This window comes from Trichosurus vulpecula, chromosome 4, assembly GCF_011100635.1.
Source record: "Trichosurus vulpecula isolate mTriVul1 chromosome 4, mTriVul1.pri, whole genome shotgun sequence".
Lineage (NCBI taxonomy): Eukaryota > Metazoa > Chordata > Mammalia > Diprotodontia > Phalangeridae > Trichosurus > Trichosurus vulpecula.
This window is the reverse complement of record NC_050576.1, coordinates 163,582,439-163,598,209: the sequence shown is the minus strand read 5'-3', so window position 1 is coordinate 163,598,209 and position 15,771 is coordinate 163,582,439. Positions and strand designations below refer to the sequence as shown.

Sequence of the window (15,771 nt, the reverse complement as noted above, 5' to 3'; positions counted from 1 at the left end):
CAGGTGGGTTCTCAGGGTCTATTCTTTTCCACAGCTAGCTTGCTTCTCTACTCCCAGCAGGCCCATTCCTAAAAGTTGCTTCCTCCCTCAAGTAATGGTCTCTTTGTAACCATGCCTGTCTGGAGTATGTCTCTGTTTCAATTGTGCCTTTGAGTTCTCTCTTAAATTTTTATTCAATTAATGAGCATTTATTTTCTCATCCTCCCATCTACTGCCCCCTCCTTTTGTGAAGGAAAAGACAAAATCTTTGTAATAAATATGTACTCAAGCAAAACAAATACCCACATTGTCTATGTCTGAAAATGTATGTTTTATTTTGAGTAATACTGAGTCCATCACCTTACCCTTCAGATCGTATCTAGAAAGCTTCATCACTGATCCTCTGGAATTGTGTTTGGACATTGTGTTGATGAGCGATCTTAAGTCTTTCAAACTTGTTTTTACAATGTTGTCATTGTATAAACTGTTCTCCGATTTCTCCTCTCCTCACTCTACATCAGTTCGTATAAGTCTTCCCATGTTTTCCTGAAACTATCCCTTTTGTCATTTCTTACAGCACAATATATACCATAATTGGTTAATTTATTCCCCAGTTGATAGGCACCCCCTTACTTTCCAGTTTTTTTTTCACTACAAAATATATCTTGTATATACGGCTTTTTCCTTTTTTGAAAATCTCTTTGGGGTAAAGGCCCTGTAGTTTGAATTTTCTCTTGAACTACAGAACTCTTCTGTTTTGCTTCTACATGCTGTGACTGACAGGAGGTAAGAAGAAAAAAAGCAATCTCTTCTTCCTCCTTGCAGGGGTTGGTGGGGGGAGGGGGGAATCTCCGCTTCTTGTCTTGCAATCTTTTCCACTCTCCGTATGCTGAAGTTTTTCTAGGGCATAGGTATTTAGATCCCTCAGGGGTTCTGCTAATTTGTTCAGACAATTCTAATGTGTTCCCTACAGGACTCAATCAGAGTGATGTTCACCCCTCTATTCACTGTCACACATTAAAACCTTATCAGGTATGACTCTATCAACTAAATTGAGGGGAGATGGCATCAGATTCCAGCCTCTCTTGTACAATGATAGAGTGGACACAGACATTTCACTTGGTATAGTAAATTCTAGAATTCTTAGATAACATAGTGAACAGTACATAAACTCCTAGTTGAGAAAATCCATTTGGTATTGTCTCCATTTTTGTAACTGATTCTGTATCACTGCCGACATTTCGTACACTGCCTTTGGTCTTTGAGTTAAGTTCCCAAGTCCATAAGTTTAACTTTCATTTCTGAGTTAATGAAGTACAGAAGCTCAGTTTTCCTGCTAATCACTGTTCTATTCTTGTGTTAAGGAGATCTGCTATCCTTGGAAGATGTAGGTGGATGTCTGGAGTCTGGTCCATTATCTCTGCAACATGGGCTACTCTTCAAGAAAGTCTGGTCGGTTATCACTGTGCATAATAAGCACATAATGAGCTTTCCACAGTGACAAGATGGAAGGGGGTGGGGTTGTTGCTAGCCGAGCTTTCCAAGTTTCCAGACAGTCATATTGGCCCCTACATCTATGATGCTTTTGAGACTTTGTAACCAATTGTTGCTTTCCCCACCTATGCTGCTAGATTGGATGGTCCTCCTTTTGTCTATAAAAATGATCAGTCTGCCCTCATTCAGGGTCTTTTGGTTTGCTGAGGGGCTAAAGACCCTTTTTCTTGATAACTGCTAGCCTTACCAATAAACTGAACATGTTCAGAACTTTGTGTGTCAATTTACCTTAATTTCAATCGTGACATAGTTTTCAAAGTTCAGATAAAATGAAACCTACATCTTGGGCCTGTTAACCCATATACAGCGAAGGACAGTAGTAATGAGTTAGTGTTAAACACAGTCCAGACTCACCAGTTGTTTGTTGTGCTGTGGCAGAGGGCATGGCTGGGCACCTGTGGGCACTTTGTATACTGGAGTTACAGACATGCTGGCAGGGTGGGCACAAATGAAACGTACTTGCACCCTCTCCACAGCAGGGCTGGGGTTCAGAACACCTGGATGATTTCCAATGCGGAATGTCAGCACCTTTGAAATCAATACAAAAAGACGGCTAGTAATGGAGAAGCGTTTCATGCCAGATGTACACCAGATAGAGTGTAGTATAAATCACTCAAATAGCAGCTTAATCAGAGTAAGTAATTGCCATTTAGATATTACATACAGACAAATCCCTTGGAAATATTATAGCTCTGAACTGTCTACACTAATAGGAGGTAGGAACATTATTAATTGATAGGGAATTTTAAAAATATATATATTATATAACATACATTATATATAATATATAACATTATACATATATATTTATTTTGCCAAATATTTTAATCTACCCTCTACTAAAACTTTTATCATACCTACTTGCTGTGACAAAGAATAAAATTAATTTGTATTTCATCTTTCCCTGGTGAAGGTGCTAACGAACTGCAGAAGGTGAGGAGAGCAAAGGAGAAGCTAAAGGATTTCACATTGGATAATTAACCCCTGCATCACTCAAGACTCAAGAGTATTAACTCAGCTGGTTAGAGCATGACGTTAATGAAGCCAAAGTCTTGGGTGTGATCCCCAATGCAGTGGTTAACTATGTTCTGCTTCAGAGTCACAGACTGAATTCTTAACGGTGAGCAGGCAGCTCTGTGGCAAATATTTGCCACTAAACATAAGGTAGGAGAGGGTGGATGGATCAATGAAAATCCAACACTACTACTAGAAACTCAAAGCATATGTTTTCATTGATAGCAGATAGTGATGTCATTGTTTGTACATAAAGGACAGCCTTAGTATCGTAGTTAACCTAAACCCCTTGATGGGACTTCTAAAATGTAAACTAAGGGCTGTTCTTCAGAACTGCTTGCTCTTAAAAAAGTGTGCGGAGAATCTCAAAGGGGTGTCAAAGCAGGAAAGACGAGTGTCTTAATTAAAGCAAAGGCACCTTTATTAAGAGAGTTTTCATATGAAAAGTTAAAGCTAGTGGGGAAGGAATAACATCTATGTAATTTAGAAGCAATCTAAATTCTGGATTACCATTAAATAATATTACCCTTATTTGTCTTTCATTTTTGAATGCTTGCACTAGAAAGGAAGTAGCACCTCGTACAGTCCTTTGCATGTAGTAAATACATAATAAATGTTTCTTTAATTTAAAAAAAAACTCTTATAGAAGTAGAAGATAAAATATGCCATCTAGAAGACTGGACTAGACCAGTGGTATCAAACTCAAATAAAAACTGGGCCACAAAACCCCTGTGGGCTACATATTAACTTAGAAAGCCACATGTTAATATTGTCAATATTTTATTGTATTTTTATTTTATTAAATATTTCCCAATTATATTTTTATCTGGTTCAGCCACATTCAAGATTGTTATTGGCACATGTGGCCTGCAGGCCATGTGTCTGATACTTCTGGACTAGATATCTCTAAGGTTCATCTAACTCTAAAATTCCATGACAATGAAAATCATCGTGAAAGATGAATTTGCTCACTACAAAAAAGGCCTTGATTTCTATTTGAAGAACCATCAGAATCCTCAGACTAAGAAGCTGAAAACTTCAGGTGCATCAAAGGGCAATCAATTTTAAAAGCCCTCCATCACTAAAACAACAATTCTCCTTACACCCATTGGCTGGACAAGAAGAAACGTCCTCTCCTTTATGAAAATTTGGAAAAGAAAACTGAGAGCATAAAGTATTATGTGACCTTTTCTATAAGTAATATAAAGAAAAGACCATTTTCCTACTTGTTCTCCTAATTCCTCGCATAGTATCCGGTAGATATATTGGTTCTGTTTTCTCTTTGCTGGTAGCCGGACTTGTGATACACTGATCTTCGATTCATTCTCCACACTCAGCTCCAAAAAGAATCGTGAAGGCTCCAAAATCCACGGCCCAGGTCCCCCTTCAAACACCATCTCTTTCACAGATTGCCATGTCACCAGTGCCACCTCCACAGGATTCACAGCCTGAAGACATGGAAAGGAGTTAACCATGGCTGGCTGGGAAAGCTGGTGTCAGTCACAGTCCCTAGGCCAAGAGGAGTGAGAAATAACTTCTGCTCTTCCCTTCTTGGGACAACTGTCAAGAAGAGAGCCAATCTACCTGCCCTCTCCCATTTTAATCAATGGTTTTCCTCTATTCTATGCTGATTTTCAGCATAAGACTTTTACTCACTTACATGTTTTTATAGTATGAACCAGTGGGCCTTTTCTGTTTGGGCCGTAAGAATGGGACCCGGAAGTGAGAATAACTTTTCAGAAAGTTCAGAAAAAAATTTCAACATTTTTTACATAAGGTTAAAAAAGAAGCACCTAAATAAGATAGGAAATGATACTGGACTCAAAACATTTTCCTAAAAGATCCTTATTCCGGGCCCCTCACCTAGAATGCATGTTTTCATTTTTCTAGCCTATCCAAATCTTACCCATCATTCAAGGTCTACCCCAAGTTATATCTTCTGTATGAAGGCATGCCCTTTAACTTAACCTGTAACCATTTTTAACACTTATTATCTCTAACATTCATTTTGGCACTTAATTATTTCATGTTATATGAACACATCAAATGCACATAATCTTATCTCCTCCATTTGATTTGTGAGCTCAAGGGCAGGAACTATATCTTCCATTTCCTTTGTAACTCTACATGGCACAGTGCTCTATGAACACAGTAAATGCTCAAGAAAAACCTACCAGATGTCGCTTGGCATGCTATCTCTTTTCAAAGAACAATTCCCCCCACTAAAAAGATGGTAATAATATCTTATATTTATGCAGTGATTCAAATTAGAGCAACTTGTTTTTCACATATTATTTGCTCATTTAAATTTCATAGCAAGTCTGTATGTAGGCAGGGGAGATATTATTATCCCCATTTTTTAATAGCTAAGGAAACTAAGAAAGGTTAAATGATTTGCCCAAATAGCTAGGGCAGAGCTAGGAAAGGATTCAGATCTTCTGACTCACAATCCAGTGTTTTTCCTACTATACCATGTTGTCTCTGCAAAACAAATAACAAAAGACCTGCTTTCTCATAGGCATGAATTGAGATGTATGTTGTCTATTGCACTGAAAAGGCACGTAAATGAAAGAAGCAGGGGCAAGAAAAGGAAAAATGGTTAAAATATTTACCATTAAGTGTATTTTCTTCCTTCGAAGAGCATAAACCATGTCAATTTACTGTATAAACACATAATGGGCAGGTTCCAAAACAAAGGTTGAAATAATCACAATGAAAACTAAGGGTTTCTGGCTCTATATGGATCATCATAACAATCTAATAGCATTCTTATTTCAGTTTGCATAATAATGTGCTGACATTATACATGCAAATGAAACAGACATGACCCCTTTCCCCAAGAAGATTATCATCTACAACAGGAAACATATAGAAAGGCATGTAGAAAACTATTCAATAAACCTAGAAATGTTACAACAGTGAGAACAGGCCTAGGTTTGAATATTTAAGTAGATTCACATTAGGGAAAGAGTTTAATGTGCACTGCTCATGCATCAAAGGAGTGTGTGGGTATCATATATGCATACATAGAACCTGTTTGACAAACACCTTGGACTAGCAGAGAGAGGAGAAATGAAGCCTATTTAGCATTCATATTTTAACAACAAGGTAAACTACTTTTAAAAAGTTAATAGTTTAACATTTCTTTCACCATCACACCAATGTTAACTTCTTCCTTATAATTGCGTCCTTTCTCTAATTCCCATGGAATCAGGATTTGGCAGCGCCTAGCAAACAGCGACTTCTAAACATGTCAGTTTTAGCTTCTGACTAGAATAAAAGAAAGAGCAACAAGCTGGACTGTGCAATCTCATTTCTCAGCAGTGTTCTATCAAAATGGAATAGTAATGCTCACCAACAAAAAAGGTCCAATTCTTATTTCCCAGAAGGTTTGTGAATATGAGGCAGAAGAAAATCAACTTCCCTCATGCTGGAAGAACTTCCTAAGAATGTATGCTAATTATTGCTGGTATATCTCAAAGGTACTCCTAAGGGTTTCTGGCTCTATATGGATCATCATAACCAACTAATAACATTCTTATTTCAGTTTGCATAATAATGTGCTGACATTATACATGCAAATGAAACAGACATGACCCCTTTCCCCAAGAAGATTCCCTGACTTATGTTTGAAGATATAACTGTGACTCCAAGTAGAATCTAAATGTAAGAAACTCAAAGGACAAAGAAATGACTGATCTGAAAGCAGAGAACCCACAAATCAAAGTAATGGTTCTTTTTGAATCCAATCTGAAGAACTGCTGGCCCCTTCTTTAGTGGAATATCTCACCTTAAGTGGTTCATAAGCAGCAAATGTGGCACTGCTCTCAAAGTATTCTTCATGCACAGTCACACTCACTGTCACTAGGGTGTGGCCCAAGGACTTGGCTGCTATATGGGTACTAGAACAGAACACTGGTCCTGACTTTTGGGTACCTGTGGATCAAAAGGAATCATCTGAATGAAGTAAATAAGCATGGATGTATAGATGCAGGGACTGAGAAAATCAAGAAAATGGAAATTTAATAGACATTAAAAATAAGTCATCTCAGATGCTGACTCAACACTATGATGTGTCATATTTATGACACTGTTCAGTGTAGAAAGGGATAACATACAAAATATTTAAGCAGTTAACAAGTTGCATCCATGTGGCTTAAAGGAAAAAGGATTAGACCGGGAACTGGAAGGGCTGGATTCTGGGTCTAGTGGCTCAACATGAAACCCTGGACAAGTCACTTAATCTCTGTTTCCCTAACTATAAAAGAATATTGAGGAATATCATTATAATTTCTTCTTTCTAACCTCCTGGTTCCAGGAAGGACACAAATAGGAAATCTTGTTTCCTTACCTTCTTTGAGAAGGGTAAAGACCCCTTGCTTATCCATGCTCACATCCAGAGATAAGAGAGAGCAGTCTGTGAATGCCATAGCACCCCCGATCTCTTTGTTTATGTGGTACATGGCGATAGGAATCTCTATAACTTGGCCAATCTCCACGTCGGCATGAAAGGGCAAGAGTTTCATTTTGCTAAGCTTCAGAACATACACCTGGAAGGAAAAATGGTCATGAACCTTCTCTGAAAGAAAAGCAAAGAAAGCTCTTGGAATGATAAGAGAACGAACTTTCTAGTAGGACAGACTTAAAAAAAAAAGGACAAGCAGTTCTATTCCGAAGAGTCTGGAAAACTCAGCTATGTTTCTTTAGCCTTCTAACCACAGAAGTAGCTATTCAGCTGATGTCACAAACTGGTTAGGATTATGTGATTGTTTTTCATAAACTTCCCTTACTTTCAGTGGCTAGGCAAATTAGAGAATGGGAGACAAATTCTGGATGAGGCTGGGATAGGGCAAGAGTGTAGAGGGGACCTGATGGATGGTTAAGATTTCAACAAGTGAGATGTGAGAAAAAGATATTCCAAATAGAGTGAATAGCATGAACAAAAGAAGGAAGGCAGGAGAATTATGTACAAAGAAAATTGAGTAGTTCAGTTCAATTAGAGAAAAGGGTAAGGAGAACAGAAAGAGACAAAGCCATGGGAGGGCTGAGTGTGAAAGTATTTGGTAGGCTATGGGGAATTAATGAAGGCTTGTTGAGTAAAGTGGGGTGGCATGTTCAAAGTAGTGTTGCAAAATCAGTCTTGCAGGAGTGATCAGAACAGGTTAGGGACATGAGTGAAGAAATGATTATAGGACTAGATTAAGGAATGAAGAAAAGAGAGAGGAGAGAACAAAAAGAGCTGAAGACAAAATTCTCCCATGCATTAACTAGAATAGTAGGACCCAACTAGACAAACTTTGCTTAGGTCTCTGTGTTTCCCTCCTAAGCAACTGATTTAACATAGATCTTGAATAGATGTACACAGGCTTGGAGATGACCTTATGAACTAGAGTTGTCCAGTGGACCTGGGTCCTTTCAATTGGAGATGACTGGCAGCAAGGAGAGGAGTCTCCAGCAACTACTTTAGTACCCTCCAAGAAGATGACGACCAACAAAAGGATGAACCCGACTGGCTCATTTTACCAGAACAACAAAACTTTGAGGAATGTAGTGCAGGGCTGAGGTGCAATATAAAATGCCAGCAGCCCAGTAAATTGCTTCATGTTAGATAGTTTCAAATATTAACCTCTGGGCACAGTCTAGCAGTAGTTAGTATTGCCACTTATTCATATTTGTGTCAAGGGTGAGCTTGTGTTTAATATTTCTTTTGTATATAGGAAATAAATAAATACCTATCCCGTAAGTGATTTACACTCTACCACAAGTATCTTTTTAGTTCTGCCTCTTGGGGAGACCTAGATATGCACAAACATGTAATTCTTAAGTAAGTTTTCCCCAGGGTGCCAGGGTAGGGGAACAAATACAAAGTAGTTTGGGCCACAAAATATAATAAATGACAGTTATTTACATCAAGAGAAGTAATAAACACTAGTTTCTATGCAAACCAGAAAGCAGCAAGTCAGGATAAGATACATAATTATTGGTTCAAACAGTGTAAATTGACATATTATTTACTTAACAAAGCATTTTATTAGCTTGCTCTTTGACCCAAACCTGATCCCACCTTTCTTTTCCTTTCTAATAATATTTTGTTTTTTCCAATTACAAGTAAAAACAATTCAAAAAATTCATTTCTATAAAATTTTGAGTTCCAAATTTTCTCCCTTCTTCTTCCTCCTCCCCCCTCCCTCCCTAAGACAGTAAGCGATTTGACACAGGTTATATATGTCATGTAAAATGTATTTCCATGTTAGTCATGTTGTGAAAGAAGAAACAGAACAAAAGGGAAAAAAGCATGAAAAAATAAAGAAAGTAAAAATAGTATGTTTTGATCTGCATTCAGACTCCATAAGTTCTTTCTCTAGATGCAGATAGCATTTTACTTCATGAGTCTTTTTCCCCTCTGTTAAACCTGAAGGAAACTATTCTTTATTTTTTCAAATTAATTAATTTTACTTTTAACATTCACTTTTATAAGATTTTGAGTTCCAAATTTTTTGTCTCCCTCCCTCCCCAAGATGGCAAGCAATCTGATAATAGGCTATATGTGTACAATCATATTAAACATGTCTCCACATTAGTTATACTGTGTTGGTTCAAAGGGTATGCACAGTTTGACTGCCCTTTGGGCATAGTTCCAAATTGTTCTCCAGAATGATTGGATCAGTTCACAACTCCATCAATGTATTTGAGAAATGAGGCCTTTATCAGAGATGCTGGCTGTAAAAATTGTTTCCCAGACTTCTGCTTTCCTTCTAATCTTGGTTGCATGGGTTTTGTTTGTGCAAAATTTTTTTAATATAATCAAAATTATTCATATTATATCTCATAATGCTCTCTAGCTCTTGTTTGGTCATAAATTCTTTCCTTCTCCACAGATCTGATAGGTAAACTATTCCTTGCTCTCCTAAATTGCTTATGCTATCACCCTTTATGCCTAAATCATCTATCTATTTTGACCTTATCTTGGTATGTGGTGTAAAGATGTTGGTCTACGCCTAGTTTCTGACATACTGTTTTACAGTTTTCTCAGTAATTTTTTTCAACTAGTGAATTCTTATCCCAAAAGCTGGTTTATCAAACACTAGATTATTACAGCCATTTACTACTGTGTCTTGTGTACCTAATCTATTCCATTGATCCACCAATTCATTTTTTAGCCAATACAGGATAGATTTGATGACTGTCACTTTAGAGTTGCTTAGCCATCTTTTCTCTTTTTTTTAAATTAATTCCCTTGATATTTTTGACATTTTGTTCTTCCAGGTGAATTTTGTTAAGATTTTTTTCTAGCTCTGTAAAATAATTTTTTTGGTAGTTTGATTAGTATGGCACTGAAAAGTAAATTAATTTAGGTAGAATTGTCATTTTTATTATATTGGCTTGGCCTACCCATAAGCAAATGATATTTTTCCAGTTGTTTAGAGCTGACTTTATTTGCAGGAGAAGTGCTTTATAATTATGTTCATCCAGTTTCTGGGTTTGTTTTGGCAGGAAGACCCCTAAGTATTTTATATTGTCTACAATTATTTTAAATGGAATTTCCCCTTTTATCTCTTGCTACTGAGTTTTGTTTTGCTGATGATTTGTGTGAGTTTATATCTCACAAGTTTGCTAAAATTGTTAATTATTTCAAGTAGTTTTTTAGTTGATTCTCTAAGTATACCATCATATCATTTGCAAAGAGTGATTGTTTTGTCTCCTCATTGCTTCTTCTAATTCCTTCAATTTCTTTTTCTTCTCTTACTGCTAAAGCTAACATTTCCAGTACAATATTGAATAACAGTGGTGATAATGGGCATCCTTGTTTCACTTCTGATCTTACTGGGAAGGTTTCTAGCTTATGCCCATTACAGATAATGCTGGTAGGACTCCTTTGCTTATTTTCCCGAATAGTTTATGTAGCAGTGGAATGAGTTGTTCTTTAAATATTTGGTAGAATTCACTTGTAAGTCTATCTGGCCCTGGAGATTTTTTCTTAGGGAGTTCATTGATGGCTTGTTCAATTTCTTCTTCTAAAATGAGGTTAAGTATTCTATTTCCTCTTCTGTTAATTTGGCCAATTTATATTTTTTGTAAATAGTCATCCATTTCACTTAGACTGCCAGATTTATTGGCATACAACTGAGCAAAATAGCTCCTAATTACTGCTTTAATTTCCTCTTCATTGGTGATGACTTCACATTTTCATTTTGATGCTGATAATTTTTGATGCTGGTAATTTGGGTTTCTTTTTTTTTTATCAAATTAACCAGTGGTTTATTTATTTTATTGGTTTTTTAATAAAACTAGCTCAGTTTTATTTATTAGATCAATGGTTTTCTTACTTTCAATTTTATTAATCTCTCCTTTGATTTTCAGGATTTCCAATTTGGTGTTAATTGGGGATTTAAATTTGTTCATTTTCTAGCTTTTTTAGTTGCATGCCCAATTTATTGATCTGCTCTTTTTCCATTTCATGGATGTAATCATTTAGAGACATAAAATTTCCCTTAAGTATTGCTTTGGCTGCATCCCCAAAATTTTGGTATATTGTGTCATTATTGTCATTTTCTTTAATGAAACTGTTTCTATGATTTGTTCTTTTACCCACTCATTCTTTGGAATTAGATTATTTAGTTTCAATTAATTTTTTTTGAAGGGGGAAGGCAGGGCAATTGGGGTTAAGTGACTTGCCCAAAGTCACATAGTCAATTAATTTTTAATCTATCCTTCCACTGCCCTTTATGGAATGCAATTTTTATTGCATCATGATCTGAAAAGGATGCATTTAATATTTCTGCCTTTCTCCATTTGATTGTGAGGTTTTTATGCCTTAATACATGGTCAATTTTTGTGTCGATGCCATTCAATTTTCTCAGAAGTCTATCATATCTAACTTTTCTAAAATCCTATTCACCTCCTTAACTTCTTTCTTGTTTATTTTGTGGTTAGATTTATCTGGTTCTGAAAGGAAAAATTGAGGTTCCCCATTAGTATAGTTTTACTATTTCCTCCTGTAACTCATTTAACTTTTCCTTTAGAAATCTGGATGCTATTTCATTTGGTGTATATACATTTAGTATTGGTATTACTTCATTGTCTATGGTACTTTTTAGCCAGATGTAGTTTTCTTTCCTTGTCTCTTTTAATTAGATCTATTTTTGCTTTTCCCTTCTCTGAAATCATGATAGCTACTCCTACTTTTCTTACTTCAGATGGAGTATGATATATTCTGCTCCAGCCTTTTACCTTTACCCTCTATCTCTCTATTTCAAAAGTGTTTCTTACAAACAAAATATTATAGGTCTCGGGTTTTTAATCCATTCTGCTATCCACTTCCATTTTATCGGAGAGTTCATCCCATTCACATTCAGTTATGATTACTAACTGTGCATTTCCCTCCATCCTATTTTCCCATTTATCCTTCTCTCTCTCTCTCTCTCTCTCTCTCTCTCTCTCTCTCTCTCTCTCTTTCATTTCACCCTGTCCATACTCATTAATGTTTCGTTTCTGACCACTGCCTCCCTCAATCTGCCCTCCCTTCCATCAGCTCCCCGCTCCACTTCCCTGTAGAGTAAGATAGATTTCTATACCCAACTGAGTATGTATGTTATTCCCTCTTTGAGTCAAATTTGATGAAAGTAATGTTAAAAACAATGCTTACAGTTCTCCTTGTGTGGCTCTTCTTTCCGTGACACATTTTGGGACTCCAGCTCACCTCTCCCTCACCTGCTCTTTTGATATTGCCCTTTTGCCCCTGCTTCTCCTACATCCTGTCCCCACGGGGTGTGGGATGGGGTGAGGTTATAAAACCCGCTGGAGCCATGGAGGACGATATCATTCGCACCACCGAGAAGATGGATAAAATGGTGCAAAAGAAGAATGTGGCTGGGGCACTGGATTTACTAAAGGAACTTAAGAATATTCCCATGACTTTGGAATTATTGCAGTCTACAAGAACTGGAATGTCAGTAAATGCTACATGCAAGCAGAGCACAGATGAAGAAGGTACATCCTTAGTGAAGTCTCTCATCAAATCCTGGAACAAGTTGTTGGATGGACCCTCTACTGATAAAGACTCTGATGAAAGAAAAAAGAACCTGCTATCTCCTCCCAAAACAGCCCTGAAGCAAAAGAACAAAGTAGCTCCAGTAGCAATGCAAGCAACAGAAAGGAAGAGACGAATACTTCTGATTCCTTCATTTCATCTTTTCTGTGGGCACCAAGCACCTCAGACTCAGTTTGAAGGAAGTGCCGAGAGATGCTTGCTGCAGCCCTCAAAACAGGAGATGGCTACATTGCTATTGGGGCTAATGAAGAAGAGCTGGGATCTCAGATTGAGGAAGATATATATCAAGAGTTACAGAACACGGACATGAAATATAAAAATAGGGTATGAAGTGGAATAGCAAATCTCAAGGATGCAAAGAATCCAAATTTAAGGAAAAATGTAATGCATAGGAACAGCGGAATTTGCATTTGTCACCATATCGGCATGTTCCTACTTATAGTAAGGGAGAAGAAAGATTAGTGCAATTTTAGGTTAACCGAATATAGTGTGGTAGTGAAATAATAATTGGGCATCTAACTGCCCTAATAGGGATACAGTTCAGAAGAGCTACAAGTATCATCTTCTCATGTAGGGTTGTAAAGTTTAAACTTACTGAGTAACTTATCTTTTTCTCTTTCCTGTTTATGTTTTTATGCTTTCTTGAGTCTTATAGTTGAAAATCAAATTTTCTGTTCAGTTCTGGAGTCTTTTCATCAGGAATGTTTGAAAGTCTCCTATTTCACTGACTATCAATTTTTTCCCCTCAAAAATTATGCTCAGTTTTGCTGGGTAATTTATTCTTGGTTGTAATCCAAGCTTCTCTGCATTCTGGAATGAATAGCATATTCCAAGGACTCTGATCCTTTAATGTAGACACTGCTAAATCCTGTGTAATCCTGATTGTGATCCTGCCACATTTGAATTGTTTCTTTCTGGCATTTTCTCCTTGACCTGAGAGTTCTGGAATTTGGCTATGATATACCTGGGAGTTTCCATTTTAGGATCTTTTTCAGGAGGTGACTGGTGGATTCTTTCAATTACATTTTACCTTCTTGCTCTAGAATAGCAGGGTAGTTTTCTTTGATAATTTCCTGAAAGATGCTGTTCAGGCTCTTTTTTTGATCATGGTTTTCAGGTAGTCCAATATTTCTTAAATTTTCTCTCTTGGATCTATTTTCCAGATCAGTTGTTTCTCCAATGAAATATTTTACATTTTCTTCTATTTTTTCATTCTTTTTATTTTGTTTGATTCTTGATGTCTCATAGAGTCATTAGCATCTGCTCAATTTTAATTTTTAAGGAATTATTTTCTTCAATTACCTTTTTTACCTCCTTTTTAATTTGGCCAATTTTACGTTTTAAGGGGCTGTTTTCTTCAGTGAATTTTTGTACATCTTCCTCCATTTTTTGTGCTTCCTTACCAAGCTACTGACTCCTATTTCATAATTTTCTCTCATTCCTTTTCCCAATTTTTCTTCTACCTTTCTTATTTGATTTTTACAATCCTTTTTGAGCTCTTCCAGAAGGACTTTTTGGGCCAGAGACCAATTCATATTTCTCTTTGAGGCTTTGCAAGTAGGCATTTTGACATTGTAATCCTCTTCTGAGTTTGTGTTTTGATATTCCCCATAGTCATAGTAGCTTTCTATGGTCAGGATTTTGTTGTTGCTGTTTGGTTTTTTGCTCATTTTCAGTCTATTTTGTGACTTTTAAAGGTGAGCTCTGCTCCTGGGGCAGAGGTGGCAGTGTCTCATGCTTCTTGCACCTGGGGTAGGAGCCTGATCACTGACTTGCTGTGTGTGGGGTCTCCAGGGCTGGTGCCTAGCCTGCTTCTCTGGAGTCACCTGGCCTAGTCGCACCTGTTCCAGGCTTGCCAAACCTGGCCACTAGCCTGTTACTCTGCGGCTAGAGGCCTCACAACTGGCTGGCTATGCTCCTAGCTTGTTGAGCTACTATAGGGCCTTGGTTGCTGATCTATGCTGGGGCTAGGGGCCTCCCACTGGCTTGCCCAGACACTGCCTGTGCTGGGTTGCACTCACCTTTTACCCAGGTGAGACAGATCTTTCCTGCAGTCTAAGTTAACTTGGGCTGGAAAATTGTTTCATCCTGTCGTTTTGTGGGTTCTGCAGCTCCAGAATTCATTTTGAGGCTTGACTTAAAGTTGTTTTGAGGATAATTGGGGCAAGCTCAGGCAACTTCCTGCCTTTTCTCCACCATCTTGGCTCCATCTCCGTGACCTCACCTTTCTTAACAATAAGTACCACATACTAACCAAAAACCAAGCACCCCAATAATCCCTCCCAACATAAGACATACGTAAGTTTCCATAATGTATTCTGTACCAAGCATTCACATCTAACATCACCCAAAAAATCCAAAAATACTTTCAAGAAAATAGTATATTGGCTGATGAACAAAAAAGGTGTGCCAAAAAATTCCATACGGTATAGAGAGCAACTAACTCATTGTAAATGTGGCAATTACTGAACAAATGACCTGAAAGCACTATAAAACTTATACCACCCTTATTAATGTAAAATTTTTGACCCAGTTTTACACTCATGCTTATTCATGAACTACAAATACATCAAACACATCCCAAATATAGTAAAAATACTATAGCATTTGAAGTCTACATGTTTTCTACTTAAAGCATAACACCAATATAATAATCAAAATAAAAATGAATATGAAACATGGTGTGGAAACATATTGACTCACCTTTATTCCTTCTTTAGGCTACATACAACAAAATAATATTAGGATAATACTTTAATATTATTGGTTTCATGTGAATGAGAAACCTAATTAGTCAACAAGCAATTATTAAGTTCCTGCTATGTGCCAGGTCCTGTGCCAGACAAAGAAAGGCAAAAGACAGTCCCTGCCCTCAAGAAGATCACAAACTAATGGAGAAAGACAATACATAAAAAGAAGTTGGGTTGGTGGTAGTGGTAGGAAGACCTAAACCTTAACAAGATACTCTTGCTACTTTTTCGTTTAACTACAAAAATCTGAAATAATGCCCTCCACTAAATCCCTTTTCCATTTATCAAAGACCTATCCACTTCCTAAGTTTAAGAAGAAATTCTGAATTCCTAGAAAACAGGAAATTCTAAATTCCCAAAAAATGAGAAATGGTAGCAACCAGACTTAAATCAGGAATATCTAAATCTAATTACAGTGATTAT

At 37.0% G+C, this 15,771-nt stretch overlaps 1 protein-coding gene and 1 pseudogene across 1 annotated transcript in view; one reads left to right on the top strand and one right to left on the bottom strand.

The window, feature by feature from the left end:
* The window catches only part of NUP210L (nucleoporin 210 like), a 117,186-nt gene that overhangs the window by 50,480 nt on the left and 50,935 nt on the right, over positions 1-15,771 (bottom strand). The window contains exons 13-16 of the mRNA XM_036757428.1: positions 6,899-7,097; positions 6,338-6,483; positions 3,774-3,995; positions 1,888-2,061 (exon numbers count right to left, since the gene is read on the bottom strand). Coding sequence (XP_036613323.1) covers positions 1,888-2,061; positions 3,774-3,995; positions 6,338-6,483; positions 6,899-7,097 — 741 coding nt within the window. The remainder of the gene's footprint in view (positions 1-1,887; positions 2,062-3,773; positions 3,996-6,337; positions 6,484-6,898; positions 7,098-15,771) is intronic.
* On the top strand, positions 12,354-13,060 carry LOC118845931 (annotated as a pseudogene).